Source organism: Neophocaena asiaeorientalis, unplaced genomic scaffold (genome assembly GCF_003031525.2).
Source record: "Neophocaena asiaeorientalis asiaeorientalis breed wild unplaced genomic scaffold, Neophocaena_asiaeorientalis_V1.1 scaffold150, whole genome shotgun sequence".
NCBI classification, from domain to species: domain Eukaryota; kingdom Metazoa; phylum Chordata; class Mammalia; order Artiodactyla; family Phocoenidae; genus Neophocaena; species Neophocaena asiaeorientalis.
The window spans coordinates 3,051,567-3,076,839 of record NW_020176571.1 but is presented as its reverse complement, the minus strand read 5'-3'; the positions used below and the strand labels follow the sequence as shown (position 1 = coordinate 3,076,839).

At 57.2% G+C, this 25,273-nt stretch overlaps 1 protein-coding gene across 1 annotated transcript in view; it reads right to left on the bottom strand.

Annotated features, from left to right (window-relative positions):
• The window catches only part of TEAD4 (TEA domain transcription factor 4), a gene marked incomplete at its 5' end in the record, with an annotated part of 59,453 nt that overhangs the window by 5,802 nt on the left and 28,378 nt on the right, over positions 1-25,273 (bottom strand). The window contains 7 exons of the mRNA XM_024733123.1: positions 7,001-7,174; positions 8,201-8,340; positions 10,418-10,473; positions 10,934-10,977; positions 11,969-12,097; positions 15,695-15,757; positions 16,108-16,172. Of these exons, the coding sequence (XP_024588891.1) occupies positions 7,001-7,174; positions 8,201-8,340; positions 10,418-10,473; positions 10,934-10,977; positions 11,969-12,097; positions 15,695-15,757; positions 16,108-16,172 (671 nt within the window). The remainder of the gene's footprint in view (positions 1-7,000; positions 7,175-8,200; positions 8,341-10,417; positions 10,474-10,933; positions 10,978-11,968; positions 12,098-15,694; positions 15,758-16,107; positions 16,173-25,273) is intronic.

Genomic DNA, 25,273 nt, shown 5'->3' with positions numbered 1-25,273 from the left:
GGACACAAGCCCCTCGCAGGCCCTCCGGAACAAAGTACTGACTTTTCAGGTGGAGAAACAGGGCCCACAGGAGCCGAGACTCCCTCGGGACACAGCTCTCCAGCTGGGCCCTCTGCTGCCTGCCTCGCTCTCCTGACACGCTGGGAGGGCTCACTGGCAGCCCACCCCCTCCCACACAGAGCAGGCGAGACCTGCTCTGATTCTCCCACTCGGAACGCAAGCTCCTATCGGGTCCGCACGGCACGGGCTGTGTGCGCAGCCTGTGGACGGAGCACAGAGGCCTGGCGTGGAACCTGCCCAATCACGCTGCCCAGCACCACCGTCTCCACCTTCTCTCCTCCCCTCACCCCCACCTCCAGCCTCCCCAGACTCAGGAGGAAGGAGAGGACGAGGGCCGCGAGCCAGGTAGGAGAAGGATCCTCCGGTCCTCCTTTCCACCTGCCAGCTCTGATCTCCAGGCAGGACACCCCTGCCCATCTCCTGGAAGGGAAGCCTGGGCTCTAGAAGCCCCAAGAAGCCCCAGTGCCCGGCTCGACACTGAATGCACAGCTGAGACTGCTCTCTCCCTACCCCCACTAGCTGCCCTTCCTCAGGGGCGCAGGGCCCTTTTTTAGGCCACCCAGAGCCTTCTCCACCAGAAGCAGGGGGAGCACGGGGCCACACGGGGGACCCCAGCCACCCGGCAAGGCAGGATGGCGTGGGGTGACGGTTCCGAGCACACTCCCAGAGCGGGGCTGGCTGGCACTGATCCTGCTTCTGTCACTGCGAACTGGGCTGCCCGGCACATTCTTTCACCTCTCTGTGCCTCACCTTCCCCTGTACGGAACGAGGCTGTCAGCTGTACCTCCCTTCAGAGGTGTGGCAAGGATGAAACGTGCTAGTACAAGTCAGGCTATGAACAGCGCCTGGGGTGACCTGCCGCCGCCTGCCTCGATCTACCTCGGCGTGTGCATCACAAGAAGGACTACGGGGCAAGGCTTGCCCAGGCTGGGCTCAGAGCCAGGCCCTCGCTTACTCCATGCCTCAGTCTCCCCATCTGTGAAGTGGGGGCCTAGGATGGCTCTCACTTGGATGGTGGCTAGAAGAATACAGAATACTGTCACCCCAGTATGCTATCTGCCACGACCAGGGTGGTGTTCCCATACGCCTCCTGCCAGCCAGGCCTCCCTGGTCAGGGGTCACCTTAAATTGAACCCTCGGGGTAGCTGAGCCAAGGGCGTACTTCCGAGTCAAGACTGAGCCTGGACAGGCTTGGGGGGTGGGGGAAGGAGTGGGCGACAGAGGGCGTAGGCTCTCCTAAGGAAAGGCTAGGAACCTCCCTGGACACACGCAGGAGGTGGGAGTCGCCACCGCTGGCCGGATGGTGCCCGTGTTAGTTGTCTGCTGACAACCAAGCCACTTGGTTCCAACTCCCATGCTCAGGGCTGGAAGGGAGAAGAGGGAGAAGAAAAAGGGAAATGAGATGGTTTAAGCCCTTCCTGAGAAAAGGGAGCCTGGCATCCTGCCTCGTACATCAGACTCTAAAGCCAGCCTCTCCACTGAGGCCCTAAGGAGGCTGAGGTCTCTTTCTCGGCCTGTATTGCAGCTGTCAGTCTGGATGGCTAATGCACGTAACCAAGCACAGCTCTGGCCATGCCCCATTCAACAACCTTCAAGGACTCCTCGTTACCTAAACAACGGGATGGTAAACATGTAGGAAATGCACACTACCCTCCCCTGCTGCACCCATGGCAGACATTACCAGTCAATCCAGGAAGGGCTCCCTCCAGATCTTCCTCAACCCAGCGCTCCAAACAACTGCTACCGATCCATTAGCGGTGGCCCTCGTGGACCTCTGGTTAAAATGGGAGACTCGGGCTTCCCTGGTGGCGCAGTGGTTGAGAGTCCGCCTGCCGATGCAGGGGACACGGGTTCGTGCCCCGGTCCGGGAGGATCCCACATGCCGCGGAGCGGCTGGGCCCCGTGAGCCATGGCCGCTGAGCCTGCGCGTCCGGAGCCTGTGAGAGGCCCGCGTACCGCAAAAAAAAAAAAAAAAAAAAAAAAAAAAAAGAGAGACTGACCGTACAAGTTCACATTTCCCCGTCCAGAGCCAGCAGGATGAGTGCAAAGACCTTTTTTAACGCGTTGTACCACACACACACGAAGAAACGGAGGAAAGACCAAACGGACAGGAGAATTCAACAAACTCCAGGGGACTGACAGCTGATCCAAGCTAGGATGGCTTCTGCGGGGAAACGGACATAAGAAGAGTTACAGCCTGAAAGTGCCCTCAGAGGGGTGACGGGTGAGAAGTCAGCACCACTCGGGACGACAGGGGCCAGGACAGTGATGGCCAGGGAGGCACAGGATATGACACAAGGAACCGGCTGAAAGGCTGTACACCGGGTGGTCAGGCCTCCGGGCCCCCACTCTTCACACATCAGGAGAAGAAATTAAACAGGAGGGTGTCAGGTCTTTGGGCCCCCAGGCATGTCAGGAGAGGGGGTGGGAGCCAGGGCATGAGGTGAACGCTGCCTAAGAAACGGTTGGCTCCCCTAGTCCTCTCCCGGCCCCACTGCTAGAATGTTCGTTTGTCCCTGCCAAGGGGTGGGGGGACAGTAGGAGTCTTCTTTGGAGAAACGGAACCACTTCAGGAAAGGAAAAGGTCCAGTAAACATGCTGACATTTACTAGTGTCCTCGATAAAGCAGCTGGTTCCCCAGCCCCGACCACCTGAAAGAGAAGCCCAGCAGGTAACAAGGCCCACACCTTGTCCACAGAGTTCCCAGTCACTGGACATGGACAAAAGGCCCGAACAACAAAAGGAAGGATACGCTGGACTTCATCAAAATGGAAAAGGCTGTGCTTCAAAGGACACTGTCAAGAATGCAAAAAGAGGGGACTTGCCTGGTGGCTCAGCGGTTAAGAATCTGCCCGCCAACGCCGGGGGCACGGGTTCGAGCCCTGGTCCGGGAAGATCCCACATGCCGCAGAGCAACTAAGTCCGTGCAACACAGCTACTGAGCCTGCGCTCTAGAGCCCGCGAGCCACAACTACTGAAGCCCACGTGCTTAGAGCCTGTGCTCTGCAACAAGAGAAGCCACCGCAATGAGAAGCCCACACACCACAAAGAGTAGCCCCCACTCGCCGCAACTAGAGAAAGCCCGCGCAACAACGAAGACCCAACACAGCCAAAAATAAATAAATAAATAGTGCATATGATCTGGCAATTCCATGCCTAAGTATCTACCCAAGAGAAATGAAAAGCTATGTCCACACAAAGACTTGTATATTAAGTTCATAGCAGCATTATTCACGGTGGCCCAAAGGTGGAAACAACCCAAATGCCCATCACTGACGGATGAATGGATACACAAAATGTGGTCTATCCAGACAGTGGGCTATTACTCAACCATAAAAAGGAATGAAGTCCTGATATGTGCTAGAATATGACTAAACCTTAAAAACAACATTAAGTGAAAGAAGCCAGTCACAAAAGACTACATATTGTAAGATTCCATTTATGTGAAATAGCTAAAACTGCTATAAAGACAGAAAGCAGCTTAGGGTTGCCTAAGGCTGGGGGTGGAGGTGATAGCTAATGGGTTTGGGGGTGATGAAAATGTTCTAAAATTACCTGGCTGCAGAACTCTGTGAATATACTAAAAATACCGAATTGTACGCGTTAAGTCAGTGAATTATACGGTAGGTTGAGTTACACAGCAATAACGCCGTCAAAAAAATGAGGACCAAAAACCCTGGCCAAGAATTATAGACATTTGAGAAAATCCTCCAACTTGAAAGACAAAGACCCAGACAGAAAAAGGGACTGAAAGGAAAGAAAGGGAGCAGAAGAAAACTTAAAAGAATAGCCGTGAAACAAGATCAGGATGCAATCAAAGAAGAAGAAGGAGCTCTTAAAAATTAAAAATGTCATGGTCAAAATTAAATATTCGATACAAGGGGCGGGGTGGGGGTGGGCAGAGAATGCCACCATATTCCGTTAATCTATTTCACCACTAAATGTACAACGCACCAAGATTTTACAAACAATTAAGAAAAAAATGCCATCAGTTAAACTATGACACACCAACAATTGAAAGCGTCGTTCATTTTCTGTAGTAACAGAACCCTGATTTTATTCAGAATGGCAACTTACTCAACGAAAAGAGTACATTTCCCTGGCTCCTTTGCAGCTACATGCAAACAGACAACTAATTAAGAATTGTGTGGGACTTCCAGGAAGGCTCCTTAAAGGGAACTAAGTTGGCTTTCCCCCTTCCTGATGCCTGAAAAATGGATGTGATGGCTGGAACCCCAGCAGCCTTGACCTTAAGGACAGAAGCCACACACTGAGGATGGCAGATAGAGAAGAGTAGGGTCTCTGGTAATTTCACGGAGCTGCTGGACCAGACCTGGACACTCTATCTCCAGACTTACTTTACATGAAAGAAGAACTATTCATTCATGCCAATGTTACTTTGGGTTTTATGGAATATTCACTCAGATTCACTCTTAAATTAGAAGATAAAGTTAAGAAAGTCTCTAAGAAAATGAATTGGAAAATAAATAAATGGTAAAAATCAGAGAGGATAGGTCCGGGATACCCAACATCAGACTAACAGGGGTTCCTGGAAAAGAACACAGAGAAAACAAAGAAGAAGAAATAATATAAGTAAAGTTACCGAATTGAGAGACTCTCATCTCACCGCCTACCAAGTACCTGGCTCAAAAATAGGAAGAAAAACAACACAGATCCCAAAGATCATCAATGTGAAATTTAATGTAGGGAACAGAGAGGAAACGCAAAACTCCTAGAGGCTAAAAACAACAGAGTTACATAACAAAGAACAGAGAATTAGAATACTACCGGACTCTCATAAGACATCGGAGCAACCAAAAAATGATTCTTGAAAACCACTTCTAGGGAAAATCATTTACGATGGAGGTTCTGTACCCAAACTATGAATCAAGTACTGAAAAGAAATGACATTTCAAACAGGTAGACTTAGAACATTTATCTACCATGCACCTTTTCTTAGGAAGGGACTAGAGAATGTATTCCAGCAAAATGAGGGGGGAACACCAAAAAAGAGAGAAATATGAGATCTAGGAAACTGTAGATTCAAAACAGAGGAGCAGTACACAGAGGTCTCGGGACAGCTGTTGAGCAGGCCTGGAGGAAAACCGGTTCAAACTGGAGCAGAACAGGGGCATCCAGAAGGAGAAAGGGACAAAGGATAAATTCTCTGAGAGGCCTGAGCACTGCGTGAAAAACAGTTTTTTAAAATTTTATATGTTGGTTATGATAGAACAATTTGTAAAATTTTAATAGTAGGTTTTTTAGAAATGTGCAAGCGAAAGAGCCATTTATTTTTAGGAAAAAACAAAAAGTTGCACAAGAAATGACATGTAATCATCACACACTCTGGTGGTCAATCTACATTGTCACAAAATCTAAACACTTTATTGCTTTGACTAAATTATGTAACTTACTGGGACGATGAGGGGAAAAGTGCTATAATATAGCCAGTGTTTTTCTACCATAAATACACAACACATAGTCGTGATATCAAAGTGTAGCAATATAAGCAGATATTTAGAACTAGGGAGATAAAACCCAGAATAGACAGTGACATTTGACAGTGATCGCCTCTCGGGATTGGGCTTGGGGCTGGGAGGGGGCAGACGACAACCTGGCGGTTTTGGGCTTGGGGCTGGGAGGGGCAGACGACAACCTGGCGGTTTTGGGCTTGGGGCTGGGAGGGGGCAGACGACAACCTGGCGGTTTTGGGCTTGGGGCTGGGAGGGGGCAGACGACAACCTGGCGGTTTTCAGTTATAAGCCTTTTGGGTATTAATAACTATGAACATGCACTGATTTAAAAATAAGATACAGTAAAAGAAACTATTACCTATTTTTCATCCCAGCGGAGAATCAAATCCAGACCTTTGTAGGATCAGGACCTTCCAGGATCAGACTCACCTCTCCCGTTTTACTTTCCGCGGTTCCCTCTCTTACACGTTTACCCATGACTAGCCAGCCCCCTTTTCCGCCTAACTCTGCCCATCCCTGAAGGCCCAGGGCCAACCTCCATCGGCTCGCAGAGCAAGCTGTCCTGCAAGGGCAAACACTGAGCCTCTTCGGGATCCGGGCCCTGGGTCTCCGTTCCTGCCTTTTCTGTAGACAGCCAGCCCCACAGATTCGGTTGCGGACGAGGGCTAGGCTAAGAGCTCCTAGCCAGGGACCAGTAAGCCACCTGGAACTGCACGTACACTTTCGTGTGAATATGCCCACTTCTAGGAAAAGCACAGCTTTCAGGTTATCAAAGTGGTCCGAGATCAAATAAAGGCCCAGCTTCTGGGCTCTGAGACGATTCGGAGGCTCTGATCACCAGCCAGAAGGATTTCCTGCACTTCCTCCCGCTGGCTTCTCCTGCCCTGTCCCTCTTCCCGGCATCCCTTTTCTGTGGGTGCTGGGCCCCTGGAAGAGGTCCTATGCCTCCTGGTCTTGGAGGAGGTTTCAAAAGAAGGAGGCTCTACCCACACAGCACCCATGCAGGGGTGAGCTGGGGAGGGCGGCGGAGGCCGAGCTACAGGCTGAGCTCTTGGAGAAGCTCAGTGTTTCTTTGGGGATGACCCAGCCTAAGCCTACCGTCCACTTCTCCAAGCCCCACCCAGCCCAACAGCTGCCCCGCTGCGGGCCCGGAAACCTTGGCGTTGAAAGCCTTGGGTGACTACCCCTCAGGTCTCCTGTAGGTCCTCTCTGGTACTACAGACCCCTTGAGGCCGCACTTCTGCCCAGGCGTGACCATCACCCGCCATCAGGAGGGGGCCTTGCTCCGTGGCACCAATGGCCCCATCTGGTCTGAGCTCCCGGCACCAGAGGGCCGCTCTGTGCTGGCCCTTCGCTCTTGTCCTGCGTGTCCCAGGTCCCACCACCGCCAAGGCCCACCCCTCCTCCTTTCTCCCTGCGGTCATCGACGTGCTGGGGTGGGAAGGAGGAGGTCATCCAAGGCTTACCCAGAACTTCACGAGGAAAAAGGCATTGGAGGGTCCCCGTTCAAAGAGCTCCTTGAGACCACCCTTCCTCTCGGGGAACTTGTCGTAAATCTGGCGGATGTCCACGGCTTCGAGGTAGGGGTCGCTGTAGCTGGGGCTCGACTGGCCGATGTGCACGAACAGGTGCTTATTGTACTGTGGACAGAGAAGAACTGGTCTGAGGGGCCATGGGGGTGGCGGGGCAGACAGACCAGACAGACCGGGGCTCGGAGCCCGGCCAGTGGCCCAGAGCAGGGACGCCACGGCGGGGGCCTCAGTTTCCCCTCTGGTAAAACGGAGCCGGTAGAAGGGCTGAGTGTAAAGCAGAGTCGACAGGTGTCCAGCACCTGGGGCAGGTGCTCGGCACTTTCTGGTCGTCATCTGTACTGAGTCTTGACTCTGTCGCCAACATCCTTAGACGACTCATTTTCTATCTCTGGACCCCCGTGATCTCATCTGTGATGGAAGACCAGCGGCCCATACGAGGGGTGCTTCCCCCCCGGAGGCGGCGGCTGTGGTCCCTCGCTGCGGCTAAAGAAGAGCCGCTTCTTTCGTGGTCCACGCTGGGCTCCTCATCTAAACCATAAGCTTGAACATTTCAAAGTGAAATGGTCAGTGAAGACCCCCCAACTCTGGCATCCTGTCCACCTGGCCAGGTGCTCCTCTGAACTTTGCAGGTGACGCCAGTCACCCAGGACGGAGACACTGAAGGGGGCGGGATGGGGGTGGGCTGCTGCTCCTGCTGGTGTCCCCGAGAACACGGGGCAGACAGGAGACTCCTCAGAGCCACAGGGCCTGCGGGCAGGACTGGGACCAGTGCCTTCAGACGGAGAGGTGGCCGGACCGGGAAGAAGGTGGACACGGTGGGAGCAGGGAAGGGACAGAGCCTCGGGGCACCGGGATGGGGCACAGGAACCGAGCGAGGGCTTGGGGTGGGGAGCAGAAACAGAGCCAGGGACAGAGGAAAGGTCCAGTGAGAAGGAAGCGGGGAGGGAGAAGATGGAAGGATAAGGGGGGATGGAAAGCAACAAGGACCCTAAGCTCGGCCCCAAGGTGGAGCGGGGCAGAGAGCAGGGCGAGAGAGCCAGAGCCAGAGGAAGAGGAGCTGGGGGAAGCAGGGGAGCCGCCGCCCCAGGAATGAGCACCGGGCGGGAGAGCGGCCAGAGGGAGGCCAGGACCTACCGTTTCGGGGTCTTGCTGCCGCTCCAGGAAGGCAGAGAACTCCAGCATCCAGAGCTTGGGGCTGGCCACGCTGCGGCCCTGCCACGGGGGTGCTGGGGGCGCGGAGGGCGACGGGGAGGCTCCTGCGGGAGACTCGAACCCTGCGCACAGTGGAAGGCACATGGGAGCCGGTCCACAGGGCCTCCCTGCCGCACCCTCCGCCAGGCCCCCAGACTGGCTGGGGGACCTGCTGTCTGCCTTAATGGGGTCTCCCAGCCGGGGAGGGGGTGGGCAGGCAGAGCACTGGCCAGCGGTCCAGGGGCAGCCCTGGCGGGGAGCTCAGCCTGGAACAGCTCAGTCCCCTCGGGCCCCTGCACGGAAATGCGTTCAAGGGGGACTGGCTGCTGGCTGGCGAGTAAGCGAAGCAATGAACGTGAGGAAAACAGACAGGAAGGTGCCCAGCACAGCGGGGGAGGGGGCCCCTAGTCCCCCTTGAAGAGCGTCAGAAAAGGCCACCTGAAGGTGATGCTGAAAGGTTACGGGGTAGGAGTGGGAGGCAGCAGGTGCAGACAGGGGAGGGGGGCTCCAGGCAGAGGGCACGGGGCCGCGAGATGCACCGTGAGCTCGGAGGCTCCGTCTGGCAGATGTGACGGGGAGGGCGGGTTTGCATCGGGGCTGGAAACGAGGCTGAAGAGACGGGCCCTGGCTGCCAGGTAAGGGGTCCGGGATCCAGCCTGAGCTCAGGAGGGCGATGGGAGGATTTTAGGCGGGGCCGAGGAGCGACCGGCTGTGCGTTTCTGAAGATCCTGTTCCGAGTGGGGGAAGGACTGGGCTGGGGCAAGGTGGACGAGAGGCGCAGGCCTTGTGGGTTCTTCCCAAGTGAGAAAATGAAGAGGGCAGTGGAGTGAAGAGAAGGGGACACAGGAGGGAAACGGAGGGAGCACGACCCCGGGGCTTGGTGGCGGACGGGACGAGAGGGCAGTGAGGCAGGTACGTCAGAAGCCCGGGGAGGAAAGAGACAAGGGACGGCGGGGGGCGGGCGGAGGACCACGCTGGGCACACCGGCTGGCATTTGACGGGTGAGCCGAATCACTCGTTCATTTGTTCAAGGGTGGCGTGCACACCGGATGTGACCCGACACAGAAGACAGACACAGACACCAGCCCCAGACGCTGCCCAGGGCACAGAGAGTGACAGTTAAGCTTAGATTGTGTCCTGAAGACACCACGGAGCCACTAACAGATTCTAAGCTGGAAGCAGCACGGTGAGATTGATGCTTTAAAAAGATGATGGATGGACTTCCCTGGCGGTCTAGTGGTTAAGAATCCACCTTCCAATGCAGGGGACACAGGTTCGATCCCTGGTCGGGGAACTAAGATCCCACACGCTGCGGGGCAACTAAGCCCACGCACCACAACTAAGACCCGACGCAGTCAAATAAATAAATATTAAAAAAAAAAAAGATGACAGGTGAGTTACAGAGGGTAAGAGCGGGGATGTGACTGCAGATGGGGTGGGGGAGCCGTGAGGGGAGAGCACGGACTAGAGGGGGTGGAAGGCCCCCAAGCAACCGTCAGGAACCTAAGGAGGGTGGCAGGGCCCGCTCTCAGAGCAGGAAAAGCCAGGCCACCGGGCAGGCAGGAGCCATTCCCAAGCCAGGAAAGGAGGGTGAGGGCGAGGATCCTATCTCGCCCCGCAGAGCGGAAGGTGGAGGGACCTTCCTGAGAAAGAGGCAGGGACAGAGCGGGTCACGTGAGCGGGGAAGGCGGGAGCTCCGTGCTGCCCAGCTGGACCTCCATCCGGCTCATGCCAGGAGCCTTCCCTCCGCTAACCAGGGGCTCCGGGCTGGAAAGCCGTGCTCTGCTGGACCCCCGTCTCGAAGGAGAGGATTACAGTGTCACAGAGAGAAGCCATCCCAGAAGCCAAGCAGGACAGGGCACACATGCAGGTGGAGTGGCCACCCCGGGGCGCAGGCACTGCCCCTTGAGCTGTGCGCACCCTGCCAGCCTTGAGCCTCGCTGGGGAGGGGCTTGGGGAGGACGGGCAGCCCTGGGGGCGCAGGGGGCTTGGCTCCTGGAAGAGGATCGAGGTGGAGCTGGGAGCTGGGGTGCACGGTGCGAGCACATGCCAGGGCGGCACCTAAGGGGACTGCTGGGGGCGGCTAGCAGTCAGGGCCTGGGACCCGGAGCAGGAACCGCAGGGGTGCGATGCGCGAGGGAGGCAGAGCTGCTGACCCACCTGGCAGAGGCAGTGACGGCTGGACAGTGTAGTTTTGCTGAGAGAAAGGTTTCACACTGTGGGAGATGAGAGAGGACGCGTGGGCCTGGGGGCAGGTGGCAGCCCTAGAGCCTCGGTCAGGCTCCAACGCTGTCTTCAGTGAGGCAGGCCCGGGTGGTCAGTGGCTCTGGCCTCCCGCTCCCTCGGGATTCTGGCCGACCCACAGAAGCAGTGGGTCTGTTTGGAAAACCCACCCCTCCTCCCTCCCTCCCAGGCCAGCCAGAGGGCTGGTTCCTAGCCTGCTCCCCTCGGGGTCCTGAGCTCGGGTTCTGCTACGCCCCGGATAGACTGGGGCTTCAGCAAACGCCACCCCCGGGTGCCCGAGAGCAGGAGAGCCTCATCCGTAAGTGCAGGGCCATCCGGAAAGGCTGACCCCAGACTGCAGCTCTCCCACCCTCAGGCCTGGGTCAGCGGCACGAGTTCACGGGCTCAAGCACAGCCCAGGGAGCAACGGGGCAGCACGGTGGCCATACTCACTCGTTGGACGTTCCGGCGTGGCCCGGCAAAGCTCCTTGCCAAAACTGAGGAGACAAAAGCACAGAGTCAGCAGAGCCCAGTGTGTGCGGCCAGCGGCGTCGAGAGAGAGATCGGGCAGGGGCTCAGCTGGAGGGCGAGGCCAGGGCCTGGGCCTGGGCCTGGGAAGGGTGCCTGCCTAGAGCCAGGCAGCACGGCGTCCCCGCGAGCGCTGCAAGGACCTCCAGCCTCTGGAACGCCTGCCGATAAGGGGCTCCCAAGAGAAGCCCCCAGGCTTGCAAACACGGCACTTGTCCCCTTCCTCGGGGACAGATGCCTGGTGACAGTGGCACGCAGGACTCTCAAGAGATCTGGAGTCAGGCACCCTATTGAGACTTGAGTGCCCGAGTCACGGGTGCACTCGTTTGTCCCATCGTCCTGTCCACTCAACGCCCTTCCGGACTAGCGGCCTCTGGACACACTCGGAAAAATGCTGGACGAGAGCCTCCCCGGACACAGGGCCTGGGGCGGTGCGTCAGTGCCAACAGCCTACAACACCCTGGGAGGACTCAGCCCCGGGGAGGAGGGGCCTCTCTGGACTGTTCTTGGAGCGGGACCCACGTGGCCACGGCCAAGAGACCCATTCTCAGTTTAAAATTCGAGAGGACTTTGTTCCTGGACATCAGCCCTTTACCTGGAAGGAGCCCCTGAGGGCGGAGGGGGTACGAGGCTGAGCTGGGGGCGGGGCAGAGCGGCTCCTCAGAACATGCCGGCGCCGCCCCACAGCCCGGCCTCAGCCTCCTCTTCTGTAAATGGGGCCAACTCTGCAGAGCCCCCAGGTGGCCGTGTGACGGGGCGGCTGCACCCTTGTCACTGCCGAGGCCCCCAGGAGGGCGGTCCCGGCGACTGCATGGCCCCTCGGTCCTTGGTCTCTCCTTCCCCGGCTCTCCTGGCCCGAGAGGACTCAAGTGAGGACTCTGGTGTGGCCGGTGCCTTGGAAGGGGAAGGAGTGAGAAGGACGGGGCAGTCCAGCCTCCGACTCCAGGCAGCCCCACTTACCCCTGAGACCGCCGGGTAGCCTGGGCCCCGGGTGAGGGCCATTTTACTGTGGAAGGCTGTGGCAGAGATGATCTGGGCGGACGACATGGCAGCCATGCTCTGCAGGGCCTTGTCCTTAGCTGCCTGATCCTGGGGAGACATCGAGGGAGGCCTCAGTGTGGGCACCGTGGCAGGTCGGGAGAGGCGGGTCCAGCTGGCGACAGGGAAGTCAGACCCTGGACTCGGCCCTGGGACCAGGCTCACGTTTCTGCAGGGCTGGGAACCGGTCCTGCGACTTGAATAAGTCTCTCGGTGGCTCTGATCACCTTCCTCATCCGTCAAAGGGGCACATCACTTGCCCTGCCAGTCTCATTAGGGTTTAAAGAGACTTTGGAGGCCACCTGCCAGACCATGGCTCTCCTGTCACCAACCCAGGTCTTGCTCACCAGGGGTGGCTGGGGCCTCACCTGGCCCTTGGGAAATGGTGCATGAGTATCTGTTGGGCAGGGGTCATCCTCGGTCACATGGACGGTGACAAGGGACGGTCTCCTGTGGCCCCCGTCTTAGCCCTGGCCTGTGGATCTCTACTGTACCACGGGCACCCATGGCTCCCGAACCTTTTACGTGCCAGGATGCGAATACCAATTCTCTGCCCTCTGTGGGTCCAAAGACCCCTTCAAAATGGGTTCACCCGCAGAGGCTCCGAGCAAACAGCAGTACGACCTGCTTACAATAACAACAGTCATAATACGTGGCTACTACTTGTATTCGCCAGTGGTCCCCCATCCTGAGCTCTCCAACCCCAAAGGTCTTCAAAACCAATAAGACAACATACTGTATGTCAGAAAGCCTAGTGGGTCCCAAAGAAGACCACACATACAGACTGAACAGCAAGGATTATTCAGTATGGGTAGCACTATTGGAGACAAAAGGTTGGTTTATGTCAACTCGCGAGCTCTGATTAGAAATTCTGTATCTTTAGGATGAATTACTTTTTAAAAGGGAAAAATAAGTGGGCCCTTTATTTAATAATCAGATTGGTGGAGCCAAATCTGTCCTGAGTAATAAGCAAGTTAATTGCTGAGGGAGGTCCTTTCAGCCCACAGCTGGTTTTGCATATGACGTCACTCGCCCGGTGGGTAGCATCACCATGGCGTCAGGCCCGACGGGTCCAGGTGGTGCGCCCGGCATCCTGCGCGATGAGTTCTGGGGCCAGGCCCTTCCACTCGGCTTCTCAGGGACCCCTTACGCTCATGAAGCACACACGAGACGGCCCCCGGAAGGTAAAGAACGCTGTCTCACTTTGGTTCTGAACATCTCAGCACCCCCGTGAGGCTGGCAGGACTCGTAGGCTCCCCATTCTAAGATGAAGAAACTGAGGCTCAGAGGATTTAGGGGACTTGGGTGTTGACAGGGGTCACGTGACAGTAGGCCCTTAAGGTCCGTCCGGGATGGCACATCCATGACCTCTGACCTCTGCAGGCCCGGGGGGCTGAGCAAACCAAGGAGGGGGCACATCAGGATCTGCCGGCACCCATCCTCAGCACAGAGGGCCCGGGAGGCCGTGCTGAGTGGTGGGACTCCCCAGCCCACTGTCCTTTTGGGGCCAAACTTGGGCCTTGCTCTGAGGCTGTCTCTGATAACCAAAGCATCGGGTTGTCTTTCCCCAAGGGCTCTGCTGATGTCGGGAGGGAGATGCCATACATGCCCAGGCCCGCTCCCTCCAGGACACGAATGGGGTGGCAGGCCACGCCCCAGGAGGCCCACAAGCCTCTGTTAACAAGTGCAGTGGTGGGAGGGCAGAGAGCTCCAGCCCTGTGTCGGCAACCTGAGTCCCTTCCGCCCAATGGCCAGTCTAAACGAACGGCCAGGGACCAGCGAGTGGGACAGGAATCAGGTGGGAGTGCGGGGTGACATCAGTGACCAGGCTTCTGAATTCTGCGGCTGGAGGGGACCTCAGACACCACCTTGCTCAACCCTGTCATTTTACAGGCGGGGAAGCTGGATGGAGCTCGAGGCAGGTGGGCGACATGGCAGAGGGTCCACGGCCCAGGGCAGAGCCAGGCCAGACCAGGGCTGTGACCCGAGGACTTCTACCTGACCTTGCCATCCACCAGGGAGCTTAACTACACTGGGCCCCAGACCCTCTGGAGAATATGACAAAATCCTCAGACCAATCTTCCCCGAAAAATGCATGAAAATGTGCATGTTATTGAAGGGGTCCATGGCTCTCCCTGAAGCCTGTCCAGCGGTCCACAGGGGCTGTTCCCAGCCCCACGTTAGAGCCTGTGGACAGGGACAGGTTCAGTTCCTCGAGCACACGTGGGCCGTACAGCCGGCCCCCACGGGAATGCAAAGCTCCCCTCGATGGCTCTAAACAGAACCCTGGACATTCGGCTCTCCACCCAGTCCCCTACCAGGCCCTGGTGAGTCACAGGCTGACCAGAGCGGGGAGTGAGGGGCAAGTGGGCTGCAGGGCTGGGGATGGTCCGGGCACACATGTGCCGGCCTGAGAGGGAGAGACCAGCAGCTGCGGCCCAGCCAGCTGTCCCGGGGACAAAGGAGCAAGGGCTGGGCCACAGCTGTGAGGGGCGGGGGACAGCTGGGCTGATGTAGGAGGAACAGGGCCTCCTGGGAGTTCCCACCCACGCCGTCAGAGCCTCCAGCGTCAGGGTGACGGACAACGGGGCCAGATGGGGCCTCCATGGTCCTCTAGTCCAGGGGCTTTTAAACTGGGTTCTGGGATGCTTTCGGGTTCGAGAGTCATGGGGACTGAGAGGTGACTAGCACGAAGGGTCCCTACCCTGCTTCTCGCCAACCTAGCTTTGACCAGAGTAGCTCCTCTGATAACGGATCGGGGTGATATTTAATTTGGGAGAAAAACAAAAGGGCTTCCACTGCTTTAAAAAATGTTTGTGGGGAATTCCCTGGAGGTCCAGCAGTTAGGACTCTGTGCTTTGACTGCCGAGGGCCCGGGTTCAATCCCTGGTCGGGGAACTAAGATCCCGCAAGCCGCATAGTACGGCCAAAACATAAAAATAAAATTAAAATGCCTGTGATTTACTGGTCTCAGCCCCAAGTGCTGGCTCCTCCTACCAAGCAGCCATAGACCCTTCTGTTACACCCACCGTGATGGGTAGCCTGCTCCCTCCCAGGGTTCAGCCAAGGGCCCCTGGGTCCAGGGTCCAGGAGGCCCAAGTCCTGTGGCGAGGGGACTCCCACCAGCGGCTGGCCCCCCCGTGTAGCAGTCGCCTGTTGGCAGACAGGCCTGCAAGGTGGGGCTGATCCAGGGAGCCCCACCAGCCCTTCCCCCAGCGTGGACCCCGCCCTGCAAGCCTGCCACCCACAGGATCTGGGTGATGGCAGTAAGGGGCCACACGGTCCGCAAGAAACGGGGTCTGGAGGGCAGTCCTGCTGCTCTAACCGTGGGACTCAGGGTGTGCCCGGTTCCTCTGGGCTGCAGGGGGCAGGGAGCACAGCAGGAGACCGGCCTGTATCTCCCAGGATGCTGTGAGCCCGGCCATTCACACACAGACACATAGACACGGCCCCCAGTCAACGTCCTCTGTGCAGGTGGGAGAGAGGTTACAGGCTGAACCCCACTTTCCTCAGCACTGAGAAGCTCACTGGCTCCACACGTAAGCAGCCAGCCCCCAAACCCAAGGGAAGACTTTTCCTCCTGGGAGAAGAGCCCCAGCCCCGGGAGGCTGGCCCACCCGAGCCCTCCCGCTGCGGCCCTGGCCTTACCTTCAGCTTGGCCTGGATCTCGCGGGCTTTGCGCCGAGCCAGAACCTGGATGTGGCTGGACACCTGTGGCGGGAAGAGGGGTTCCTGTCTCCCCGACGGCCGGCTCCCCTGACCCTCGGCCCTCCACAGCCCCCCATCCCATCACAGACTGAATGGACGAACGCATGAATGAAAGGATCAGTCACTGATGGGACCTCGGTCCCACCTCTCCCAGTTAAATACAAGTGCAGTCGGATGGGGAGGGGTCTCCTCCCAGGCGATGGCAGAAGGGACCCCAGGGAAACTGACCATCTGTGGCACACCCAGCAGAGGACCCCTCCCAAGCTGGCCCCCAGAGTCCACACCCAGTCCTGCGGAGGGCCGGGCCCACCCTGGGAGCCAACCAGTGCCAGGGTACCTGCCCCAGGGCCCACCTGCTTCCTGGTGCGGGTCTTCCCTGTCCGGAGCTTGATGTAGCGGGCGATCAGCTCATTCCGACCTGCAGAGACGCCAACATCCACTCAGCGGAAGGACCAGGACAAAGACGGGCGAGCTCAAGGGCCCCTCACCCGCCCTCCCCAACCTGAGCGGCACTTGGGGTGAGGATTCTGCGGGGCCCCTCCCGCCCTCCTGAGATCCCAGGGATCTCCCAGCAGCAAGGGGAAGCTGAGGCCTCTCTGGGGGACTGCTAACCTGAGAGCAGGGTGACAGGGCTGTGGATCTCTGGCCGGTGGGCGCACAGCTCGGAAAGCCCCCTCAGAGCCTCCCCCACCACAGCCTGGCAGCCTCCTCCTTGGCCCTTCCCCCGGGCAGCTCCCACGGTCCCCACCACCTCCATTAATGAGCAGGACCTGACAGGATGTCTGCCCTGTCTGTGGGCAGCAAGGGGGACGGGGGACGCAGGTGCCAAGACACAGAGTGTCTCCAGAGAGGAACCCGTGGCCCTAACCCGGACACAGGGAACCCAGCCAAGCACAGCTCCACGGCTCCAGCTAGACCGTCAACGGGTCACATGCGTGCTTGCTGTGGGCCCGGCCTCCTAGAGGTGATGCTGCAAGATCCCCCAGAACGACCAGGCCCCATGTCCTCCCTTACCGTAAATGAGATCAGGACAAGGGGTTCTCTGCTTTCCAGAGCTCACCCCCCGGTGGAGGAGAGAAGTGTGCCCACATGATGGCCCTGCGCCCATGTCCGACGGGACCATGCCAAGTGCTCAGAGGAGGAGGGGCCAGCTCAGGCTGGGCGGCCAGGTGAGCCTTGAGCTGCATTGACCACGGGTAGGATTAGACCATAAAGAGGGCACTGGTGGGGAGAGGCAGAGCGAGAGGGTTTGAGCGGGAGTTATTACCTGCTTTCTCCACCTCCGGGACCTGCCCTGTCCTGCTGGGCATGGCTGAGCCCAGAGGGCCGCAGCAGTGGGAGTGAGGGAGCTGCTGATGCAGGGAAGAGGCGAGACAGTGCGCTGTCAGCCACCTGGGCTGTAACCAGAGAGCACGGCCAAGGCCACATGGGGCCCCCAGCTGACCTCTCCCCACTGCCAAGGCTGAATCAAGAGGCCACCCTCAGAAATCCTGGTTCAAGATGGCGGAGCAGAAGGACGTGCGCTCACTCCCTCTTGCGAGAGCACCGGAATCACAACTAACTGCTGGACACTCATCGACAGGAAGACACTGGAACTCACCAAAAAAGATGCCCCACATCCAAAGACAAAGGAGAAGCCACAATGAGACGGTAGGAGGAACGCAATCACAATCAAATCAAATCCCATAACCGCTGGGTGGGTGACTCACAGACTGGAGGACACTTATACCACAGGAGTCCACCCACTGCAGTGAAGGTTCTGAGCCCCACGTCAGGATTCCCAACCTAGGGGTTACATACATATCAATAATTACCTTAAACATGAATGGATTAAATGCTCCAACCAAAAGATACAGGCTCGCTGAATGGATACCAAAACAAGGCCCATATATATGCTGTCTACAAGAGACCCACTTCAGACCTAGGGACACATACAGACTGAAAGTGAGGGGATGGAAAAAGATATTCCATGCAAATGGAAATGAAAAGAAAGCTGGAGTAGCAATACCCATCTCAGATAAAATAGACTTTAAAATAAAGAACATTACAAGAGACAAGGAAGGACACTACATAATGCTCAAGGGATCAATCCATGAAGAAGATATAACAGTTATAAATATATATGCACCCAACATAGGACCACCTCAATATGTAAGGCAAATGGTAACAGCTATAAAAGAGGAGAGCGAGGGGCTTCCCTGGTAGCACAGTGGTTAAGAATCCACCTGCCAATGCAGGGGACACGGGTTCTTGCCTGGTCCATGAAGATCCCACATGCTGCGGAGCAACTAAGCCCGTGTGCCACAACTACTGAGCCTGCACTCTAAAGCCTGCGAGCCACAACTACTGAAGCCTGCGGGCCTAGAGCCTGTGCTCCGCAACAAGAGAAACCACTGCAATGAGAAGCCCGCGCACCGCAACGATGACTTGCCCCCACTCGCCACAACTAAAGAAAGCCCCCGCACAGAAACGAAGACCCAACACAGCCAAAAATAAATTAATTAAAAATAAATAAATAAACAGTTTTGGGAATTCCCTGGCAGTCCAGTGGTTAGGACTCGGCGCTTTCACTACTAGGGCCTGGGTTCGATCCCTGGTCAGGGAACTAAGATCCCACAAGCCGTGTGGTGCAGCTAAATAAATAAATAAGAGTTTAAAAAAATATAAAAGAAAAAGTTTAGGCGCCTGGAAGGGGCCCACGCAGGTGAGGGGCCCCGAAGTGTGAGCCTCACTGACGTCACAGGAAATCCGACCTCCCCCACAGAAGGGCAGGCAGGTGGAGAAACTGAGCCCAGAAAATCCCACTCAGATGGGCCACCGGCAGACCTAGGGCTAACACCCGGGTTTGAGTCCTAGCTCAGCCACTTGGAAGTGGCACAGGGCCTGGCGGAGAAGGTGATCGGTCCGCAGGAAGTCCCCTCCCAGTCCGGACGGGCCTCCTGGCTGGACGCAGTGGCGTGTACTCTGTAGCACCCATTAAACAGCAGCTGGGAGGCCCCTGCCCAGCCCCGGCTGAGACCCCTACTCCACATGTCACAGATGACCCCCATGTCACGAGGCTGGAGCCCCCGCCCAGCCCCGGCACCACCTCTGTCTCTGCCACAGGGTCCAGGAGCTCTGCCTGCAGACAGGCCCTAGGCATGGCCCGGGCCCTAGGCACGAGGCCAGCAGTGGGGTCACAGGAGCCAGACCCAGGGTCCCAGGCTGGCTCGGCTGTCTTTGTACATTGGAAGTCGTGCTTCTCTCCTCTCGGGAGAGGCCTCCTCCTCTCCCTTGCAGGCCCCTCGGACCGTATTCCAGCCAGGCCCGGCCTGCTGCTCAGCAGTGGGGGATCCCCTGGGTGGGAGTGGAGCCCTGGGTTTCTCTGGGTGTCTGCAGCCAAGGGGGGCAAACAGCTCCCTTCCTGCCCCCTGAGGTCCTCCCGAGGTCAACCCGGCCATTCAACTGCCTCCAAACCAGCTGGCCTCTAATCCAGGCCTTATACAGACACAGGGAGCTGCTGTAGTTTCTTTCACTCTCGTGAAAACAGTAACAATAATGACCGTCTGTGGAGCACGTACAGGCACCCGTACAAACAGAGTGAACACGGTAGGCTTTACGTGTACGCACACGTTCGTCCTCACAACAGCTCGTGCAGCTGCTCTCATCTTCATTCTATCCGCAGCGTGGTCCTAGAGTCTATCTCCTAACTTCTCTTTAACACAGGATTGAGGGGATGGACCAGGGGGCACCAGGGGTCCTAGCTAGCCTAAGCGAGAAGAAACTAAGGCCCAGAGAGGGAAAGTGATTTATTCAAAGTCACATGGTTTATTACTGTCCCAAGCCCACAGGAACGTCCGTTTCTAAGGCCACACCCAGGGCTTCACAGTGGCTGCTTTTTCCCCACGGATGTCTCCCCTGGCTGGGCTGGGAGTTTCTTCTGCCAGAGACCATTCTGCTCCGCCTCTCTGGACCATCCACACCCCTCCCACCCCTGGCCGATTCCCTGGGTCTCTGCGTGAAGTAAGTCCTTAGTGATGTCTCACTGCTCCTGGCCCTGACCTGGCCCTGGCCCAGGTCCTGCAGGGAGAGCCAACGATTTGGACCAAGAGCCGGTCCGCCTGTTTTTGTTTTAATTTATCTATCTGTCTGTCTGTCTGTCTGTCTATCTATCTATCTATTTAGGCTGCACCAGGTCTTAGTTGCAGCATGCATGCGGGATCTAGTTCCCCGACCAGGGATCGAACCCAGGCCCCCTGCATTGGGAGCACGGAGTCTTACTCACTGGACCGCCAGGGAAGTCCCAATGCCCATGTGTTTTCACTCTCTCCTGGACAGCGGTACTCAGAGCCGTAGGAGCCAAAGTGCCCTGGATGACTGAGACGCCAGGAGGCTCCCAGAGCTGGGGGAGAAGCAGAGAGATGTAAGGAGTGTGCAGAGCCGTAAAGCCACAGTGAAGGCAGCAAAGAGCGATGGCAGGGGAGCTCCCTGGTGGCCCAGTGGTTAGGATTCCGGGCTTTCACTGCCATGGCCCAGGTTCAATCCCTGATCAGGGAATGGAGATCCCGCAAGCCACACGGCGTGGCCAAAAAGAAAAAGAGCAACAGCAGGAGGAAACGAGTAGAAAATCCAGGTGAGCTGGTGGGAAGGCAAGAGCTGCATCCTCGTCCCAGCTCTGCCACCAGCTGCATAACCCCGGGCCTCCCACCCTCTGGAGGTTGAGATCCCGGACCGGGGCAGGAGGCCAATCTGGACCACGTGGAGGCCAGCTGGGCAGCTGGGCATTGCAGTGTGGCAGGTGGCCTTGGCCAACCCCAGAGAGGGCCTGGGTGGGACTGGAAAGGACACCCCACCAGACTGTGGCCCATCTGTCAGAGGACATGTGTCCAAAGCCCCCAGCTCACACCCACAGCCCCACCCACCATGGGCTGAAGGCGGGGCACTCCCAATGCAGGGTCCACACAGAGTGACGACCGCCCTTCTCCAAACCCCACACCCAGGGTCACACGTGTCCTGCCAGCCACCCCAGGCTCGCTCTTCCTCAGTCACACAGCAGCATGAAAACCCCATCTGCTAAATCCTGTCTGGGACAGGCCTCTTCTGTGTCTCATTTCCTCCCTGTACCAGCCCTACCCCAGGGCCGTAAACATATTCAGGGTTTATGCCCTTTAAGAAGGGTCATCAAAGACAGTTGTTTTGCTAATATTGTTGATAAGGTCCTATTAGAACTAAAGCTATTAGTTTTCAAAGTTGAAAAGGGCATGAGCTTCCCGCAGGTAGACAGATCTTCGCTTCAGCAGAGGCCTCACAGGGAGCTCTTTACAGCAGCTGACATTTCACCCCTGCAGGCAGGGCTGGGGAGGAGGCCAGCCCCATCAATGCCCACGGCCTGGCCTGGGGGCACCCTGGCTAGGGATCAACTGAAGCTATAAACACCTGCAGCTGGAGGAGAAGGCTATTTGTGGAGAAGAAACTTTTCAGGCCTGACATCCGAGCTGTTACCACCATTGTCCCTGGAGGGCTCTGAGGCTTCTGGTGAAATCCTACGCCATCTTCAAGGCCACTCCGCCTCCAGCCCTGGTGCACAGGGTCTGTGCCTCCCTGGGCTCGAGTCATTTGAGCTCCTTAAGGGCAGGAAGAGGTCCCCTCCAGCTCTGCAGCCCCATGCTGTCCACTGGTACCGCTCGCTCGTCCCAGCAGCTACACTAAAGATGGTGTCTTCTTTCAATTAGTACATGAAAAGATGCTCGACATCACTAACCTTAGGGAAATGCAAATCAAACCATGAGATACCACCTCACACCCGCTAGAATGTCTACTGAAAAAAATAAATAAATAACAAGCGTTGGTGAGGATGTAAAGAAATTAAAACACTTGTACGTTGCTCGCAGAATGTAAAATGGTGGAGCCACTTGTGGGAGATACTCTGGTAGTTCCTCAAAAAGTTAAACAGAATCACCATATGATCCAGCAATTCCACCTCTAGGTATATACCCCAAATAACTGAAAGCAGGGTCTCAAAGAGATATTTGTATACCCAGGTTCACAGCAGCATTATTCACGATAGCCAAAAGGTGGAAACACCCACATATACATCAATAGATAAATGCATCAACAAAACGTGGTCCATCCACACAATGGAATATCATTCAGCGATTAACAAGAAGAATGAAGTTCTGACAGAGGCTACAACATGGATGAACCTTGAAGACATTGTCCCAAGAGAAATAATCTAGACGCAGAAGGGCAAGTACTATATGATTCCACTACTGTGATGTACATCTACAGAAAGTAGATCAGAGGCTACCGGGGCCTGCGGGGAAGGGGGAACGGGGAGTTAGTGTTTAATGGGTACAGCTTCTGTTGGGAAGAACGAAAACATTCTGGAGAGGACGGTGGTGACCACGGCTGCACAACAGTCTAAGTGCACCTAATGCCACTGAGCTGTGCACTTACAAAGGGTCATATGGTGCATTTTAAGTTCTTCATATTTTCCCACAAAATATATAAGTTGGGCTTCCCTGCTGGTGCAGTGGTTAAGAATCTGCCTGCCAATGCAGGGGGACACGGGTTCGAGCCCTGGTCCAGGAAGATCCCATGTGCTGCGGAGCAACTAAGCCCGTGTGCCACAACTACTGAGCCTGCGCTCTAGAGCCCGCGAACCACAACTACCGAGCCCACGCGCCACAACTACTGAAGCCCACGTGCCTAGAGCCCGTGCTCCACAAGAAGAGGAGCCACTGCAATGAGAAGCCCGCGCACTTCAATGAAGAGTAGCCCCCGCTCACCGCAACTAGAGAAAGCCTGCGCACAGCAGCAAAGACCCAACACAGTCAAAAATAAAATAAATAAATTTATTTTAAAATATATATATATATATATGTAATAAACAAATAAAACCAAAACCCCGCAAAAGGTAGTATCATTATTATCCCCATTTTTCAAATGGGGACATTGAAGCTGAGAAGAGGTAAACAACCTGCCCAACTGGCCACTGGACGGAGTGGATGGGAACAGAGGCGCCCATCGTCAGGCCTCCAGAAGCAGGACGCCAGGGCTCCAGGCCAGAAGAGGGACACGAAGCACAGGGCAGCGGAGGGCCCAGGACCACGGTGAGGAAGGGGCAGCAGAAGCTCTGATGAGGCTCCGTGACCTGTCCCATCGCCTCAGTGACCAAAGCCCGACCTGGTCCAGCCCCTGCTCAGCCTCTCGTTAGCTAGTGACTCACCTCTGATGGTCCCTTATCACAACATTTGCCCAGATCCCCAGGGGACCCCCAAACCCAGCAGGCAAAGCCCTGCCTCTGGACCAAGGCTCACTCCCCCCCGCCTTCCTCTGCCTGGCTAAGCTCCACTTCCTCCCAGAAAGCTTCCAAGATAAGCCAGCCCTCCGCTGACTGGCTACATACAACTTAAGGGCCCTCAGTTTACTTTCCAAAGATGTTCCTCCTGTCTCTCCTTCAACCACGCAGCCACAGAGAGCAGAGACCACGGCCCCAGCCCGGCCTGGTCCAGAGTGGGGGGGCCCTCGATGAGAACCGCCCAACGGCTAACAGGAAACGAGGCACCAGGGAGACAAGGGAGAAAGGAGAGGGCAGAGACGGGAGATTCAGAGCAACCTCCAGGAGAGCCAGGGCCCTGGCGGGCAGAGGGGAGGAACGCCCAGAGCAAGACAGAGCCAGCCCCGGGCCGCGGGCAGCCGGAGGGGGAGCCAGGCCGCCCGGGCCAGACGGGAGCCACGCTCACCTCCTGCCACCTGCCAGGGGGGCAGAGCCAGGCTGGGCGACGAGGTCAGAGAGACGGGCAGTGCCAGGGCGAGGGTCACACGGTGACAGGGCAAAACCAAAGGCTGCCATGAGCCGGGGAAGGGGCAGCCTTGGCCCGGGAGCCGGTCCACGGGCGGGGAGGCTCAGTGCGGATCTGTCCTGCGCCCGCGTGTCACCTGCATGTCTGCCTGGCCCTGGTGGGTGACCCTGCTCTGGGTGTGCGGGGGCCGAGCTGGGGGCAGGACTGACCCCTTGTCCTCAGAGACTCCGGGGCTCAAATCCTCCTCTGGGCAGCTTGCTCTTCCTGCCTGAGGCCAGCTGCCCACCTGGAAACCAGCTGAGGCCACTGATGTGGGGCGCAGGGGAGGGTAAGGACCAGGGCTCTCGGGGCACAGAGGATGGCAAGGGTGGGTCCCTGAGAGAAAGAGGGGTGGTGAGCAGCCTGAGGGAGACCAAGTCTGAGCCAACTTGGCGGCTGGTCCCTCTACCGCCCCTCCCCCGCCCATCCCACACCCAGAGCTGAGCTCAGAGCTATATATACCCCCCAGCAGGGCTGCTCCGCTCTGCCGAGCCCCCGTCCACTCCGGCAAGGCCCTGCCTTGGCTCTGCCCCCGAGCCGGTAAGACGAGATGGGGCTAAGCCAGCGTCTGGACCCCAGCGGGACGTGTACTCACGGAGGACAGGTGCCATGGGGGCTGGGTCGGTCGCCAGACTCCGCGGGGCGCACCCCGGTCCCCCTGTCCAGAGCCTGACCCACCTGAGCTGGGGCCAAGCAGGAGGCAGGCTGGCTTCGCAGAGCTCACCAGGGCCACTCGGGGTAATGGGGAGCGCTGACCACTGCCCCACCCGGCCCCTGTTTCCACTTACTACCTGAGCGACCCTGGGAGAAGCTCTTGGCTTCTCTGAGCTTCTCTCTCTGCATCTGCACAGGCTGTCACCCCTCCCCCATCACTAAGAGGCTCCTGGCCTCGGCCCCTCCCCGTCTCTCAGCACAGGGAAGGAGAGCCGCAAAGGACGCAGGCAAGGCCAGGACAGTTTGCCAAACACTGTTTTCATCTTGCTTCCCTCACTCAACGGCTCCCCTCCTGCCAAACACAGTTCCACCCCAAGGCCTGCTGGAAGTGCACAGCCTTGCCTTTCCCAAACCCTGCTTCAGTCACAATCGCCAGGGGCCCAAAGATCAAGTCTCTTAACCCCATACCTTCCTATGTGAATACGGATAGAAATATCCACCCTTAACGACTAAAACAAGCGAAGCCACCCAAATGTCCATCAACTGGGTGAACCGATAAACACCATGGGGTCTATCATATGACGGAATGTGACTCAGTCTTCAAAAGGAAGGACTTCTGGGCTTCCCTGGTGGCGCAGTGGTTGAGAGTCCACCTGGCGATGCAGGGGACACGGGTTCCTGCCCCGGTCCTGGAGGATCCCACATGCTGCGGAGTGGCTGGGCCCGTGAGCCATGGCCGCTGAGCCTGCGCGTCTGGAGCCTGTGTTCCGCAACGGGAGAGGCCACAACAGTGAGAGGCCCGCATACCGCAAAAACAAACAAAAAAAAAAAAAAAAAAAAAAAAAAAAAGGAAGGACTTCTGACACCTGCTACGACACGGAGGAACCTTGAGGACGTGATGCTCAGTGAAACAAGCTGGACACAGAAGGACAAATACTGTGTGACTCCACTTACATGAGGTCTGTAGAGGAATCACAGCCATAGAGACAGAAAGTGGATGGTGGGTACCAGGGGCTGGGGGAGGGGGGGAGTGAGTGTTTAA